The sequence below is a fragment of the Entamoeba histolytica genome, genomic scaffold (assembly GCF_000208925.1).
Source record: "Entamoeba histolytica HM-1:IMSS scf_1104750517931 genomic scaffold, whole genome shotgun sequence".
Classification (NCBI taxonomy): Eukaryota; Evosea; order Mastigamoebida; family Endamoebidae; genus Entamoeba; species Entamoeba histolytica.
The window spans coordinates 3,976-8,163 of record NW_001915140.1 but is presented as its reverse complement, the minus strand read 5'-3'; the positions used below and the strand labels follow the sequence as shown (position 1 = coordinate 8,163).

The window sequence follows — 4,188 nt, the reverse complement described above, 5'->3', positions numbered from 1 at the left end:
TTTATTGTATTTTGTTGTTTTATTGTCATTTCTTTTAATCATTTCTATATATTTTTATATTTCAATTTCTTCTTTTTATTTGTTATTTGTTTTGATTGTATTTGTTACGAATTTGTATTTGTTAATTATTGTTGATTATACATATAAAAACAAATGATTTAGAATGTTTATATTGTTATTAATTAATATGATTAATTCGTTATTTCTTTATGATTTGTTTATTAATTATTTTAGTTTTATGTAAATTTGATTTATTATGGATATTATTTGCTATTTGTTTATTATTTATTTATCATTTTTATTCTTCTTCTTATTATTTTGATATTTATTTGGTATTATTTATTGGTATTTTATATTGATTATGTTGAAATTATGTTGTTTGTATTATGTTTTTAACATCATATTTATATAATTCAAAATAAACATAAAAGAATAGTAATGAAACATATTGTAGTTTTGAATTGGTTATATTCATCTGTTATTTCTATCTATTTATTCTGTTATTTTTATTTGTTTTATTCATTCATTGTTTTGATTTTATATGATTAATTATCTATTCATTTGTTGGTCGATTTATTCATGATTTTTAGTTATATTCATTTTGATTTATTATGGTTGTTTTGAATTATTTCATCATTATTATAAATGAATGATATTGATAATTAATTGAATTGAATAATTAAAATGAAATGTACTTGAATGAATGTATTGAATATCGAATAATATGTTATTTTAATAAAACTATGCATTTTATTATCTTTTTATATTTCACTCATATAATAATAAATAGTTAATAATTGAAGTTAGTATAACATTACTAAATTAAATCATTTTCATTTATTGTTATTTGAAATAAACTTGTTTCATTATTAAAATATTAATTTCATCATTTTTGTTATTATTTCATTGTCTCATAATTATTACACCATTTTATTGTTTCATTTTATTCATTAATTAAATAATTAAATAAAATACGAGTGAAATAAATTATCATCAATTATCATGATGAATTAAATATGAATAAATACAAAAGAATTGATGTTTAATATTGTTATTTCATCACACAATTTTTGAACTTGATGCTAAGTGTTTAAAATGACATTATACAAAAATGATAATGAAAATGCATTAGTTATAAAGCAAATAATATTATTACTTGATAAAACTCCATCAACACTCTATTTTGAAAATGAAAATAATAAAAGAATAAATTAAAAATAAACAAAATGATTAATAACAGTTGTTATTACATATATTATCAATGTTTCAAATTAATACAATTATATGTTATTATGAACTGAAAGGTTATAGAAAAAAATAAATATATCATGAATTAATAGAATTGAAATGAATTTATTCTACAATTTCTATACAATAATTTGAATGATGAATTAATTCAAATAAATAATAAATTGACTATTGATTCATTTAATTTGATGATATAGTGTTATTTATTTTAAAATATTGTAAATATAAAACTCAATGATAATAATATATTATACTATAAAATAATTAAACATACTGATTTGAAAATTATATTATTTCAGCTAATTTAAAATAAAAGACGATTATTATTATTATTATAGATTTATTTTTATTCACATAATGATATTTATTTTCATATTTATGTTTTATTTATTATTTGAATGTAAATGAATATTTCTACTCTTATAACTGAATATAGTTTGTTTTTAACAATAGTTTAACAAGTTTGTTAGTTTTTATCATATTATCTATGTTAATATTCAATTATTATTCTTTCATTTGATTTTATTGACTTTGTTTTTATTAGAAAATGAAAGAGAAAATCAACCAATATAAAAGATGAATGAAATAAATATGAATAGTTAGTCAAACAGAATAATGAAATATTATCAGTTTATTCTTTAACAATCACTTCTTTCATTAACCAAACAACTTCCTTTGGTGTTTCTTTGTGGTTTCTAACAATTTCATTGATTTTTCTTGAAAATACAACAAAGAATATAACTGTCAATACAATCATTCCAATCAAAACAATGATGTTAATAATTGTGAAGTTGAATGATGGAGTTGATACGATTTCTACAATATCATGAACAACAGTTCCAAAGTATGTATGAATAACAATTAAAGGAATTATACCAATCATTGTAGAAATGAAGAAATGAGAGGGATCAACAAATGGGGAGAGGATGTAATTTGAAATGGTGAAAGGGATAATTGGACACATTCTGTATAAACAAAGTAAATATGTAGAATCATCATTTAACAAAGAAATGAAATTATTAATCATTGGATGAGATTGGAGATAATCAATTACGTATCTTTTTGCAATATATCTTCCAATACAATAAGGAACAACGCTACCAACAAATCGTGAAATAACATTTAATACTAATCCTTTTGAATATCCAAAAATAAATCCACCTGCTAATGTTAAAAATGTGATTGGTAAAACTATGAATTAATGATATGATAATTGGTGTTGAATGAGATAAATCAAAACAAACAAATAATTAATCCAATTAAATTCAAAATAACAAATACAACCATTGATAAATATGAATCTTTAATTGAATCAAGATACATAACACATTGTATCATTATCTCTTTTAATGGATTTCTAGGAAGATTCATTAAAACCGAAACAAATAACAAGAATGTTGGAACACAAAGAATGATTATTCTTTTTTTAATTTCATTCAAACTACTTTCTTCGATTCGCATTTCTTTCTTTTTATTTTCTTCTTTCTTTTATATTCATTCTATAATTAATGAATCAACCCAGGATAAATAGAAATGTCTTTTCATTTAATATATAATATCACAAAATATTAACAGAATTATCAAAGATAATGTTGTAAAATGAATGATTAAATTAATGAAAAATCATCACATTTTCATATTCAACGATGAAATGTTGAAAATTTATCTTGTATCTAAACTGTGAATTTGTACTTTATGCTGATTATTAAATTAATCATCTTCTTGCTTGTTATTTGTTCTTAATGAATAAAATTAAATAGAGTGTTTAACTATAATCATTCATACTATTATTAATAAACAACAAATTGATAAAAAGATATTATACCAACAATAATTGGTTCATAAAAAGAAAACAATACATGACAAATTTTATTTGTGTTTGTAATAAATGAATATATTAAATGTGTTAATTTGAATGAAGAGAGAACACCGATTTAATACAGTAAATTGAAATAATTAAATAATAAGTAAACATGAAATACAAATATTTAACACCAGAAGACGAACATTTTGATTAAAGAATGACAATAATAATAATAATGAAAATGATTAAAATAATTTGAAGATAGATAATTCAATTGCAATTAATAATTGACAACTTTAACATTCTTTGATTGTATGTAATAACATTCTATTATTCATATGATTATTTCTTTATTCATACTTTCTCTTTTATTTTATTTTTATTCTCTTAGTTTTTTGAGTTATATTGAATAAAACAAAGTATTTGTTTATTAACGATATAAATATAACAATCGTTATATTTTAATTATTCAATACCATTTTTCTTGATTTTATATGATTACTGAAGATACTTCTCTTTCTATTTCTCACTGTTTTTACTTCTTTTATATTATCTTTCATTATCACTGAGAAGTTATTTTCTTGTTTATTCATTATTTCTTCTTCTGTATATTTTCTTTTCTAATTTTCACATTCTTCTCATTGTTTTCAATAATTTCTTCATTTATTTTCATTTCTACATCTTTTAAATATTCCTTTCTATCAGCTCTTTCACATCCATTTCTGTCATACAAATACACATTCATTTCATCATATTCAATAGTAATAATTCATGTTATTGTTCAATGTTTCATCTTTTCCTTCTTTTAAAGTTAGTTTGAGATATACATAGAATTTTCATTCCATTACCAATAGAATATTTCATAAACTACAAATAACTTCCCATTTTTGTTTAACCAAAATGACAGATGTCTTTGATAACCATTTATTTTATGTAACTAAATAACATAAATATTAACTAATGTTAAAATGAGTTATTACAATTAAACTCATTATTTAACTTTTCTAAGTCTTACAACTCCAATAAAAACAATGATATACCAAAAAATAAATCATCATTAACTTACTGATTACTTTTATTTGTTTTTATAATATCCCGTTTATTTCCACTTAACTTCCTCTTTTCTTTATGAGTTT

The 4,188-nt window shown here is 19.8% G+C and overlaps 1 protein-coding gene across 1 annotated transcript; it reads right to left on the bottom strand.

The window, feature by feature from the left end:
- Positions 1-1,879: 1,879 nt before the first annotated feature.
- Positions 1,880-2,709, bottom strand: EHI_108350 (uncharacterized protein; the record flags this gene model as incomplete). Its single annotated transcript, XM_650412.2, has 2 exons — positions 1,880-2,439; positions 2,493-2,709. 2 exons carry the CDS (start codon positions 2,707-2,709, stop codon positions 1,880-1,882), a joined length of 777 nt encoding a protein of 258 aa, XP_655504.2.
- Between the last annotated feature and the right edge of the window lie 1,479 nt (positions 2,710-4,188).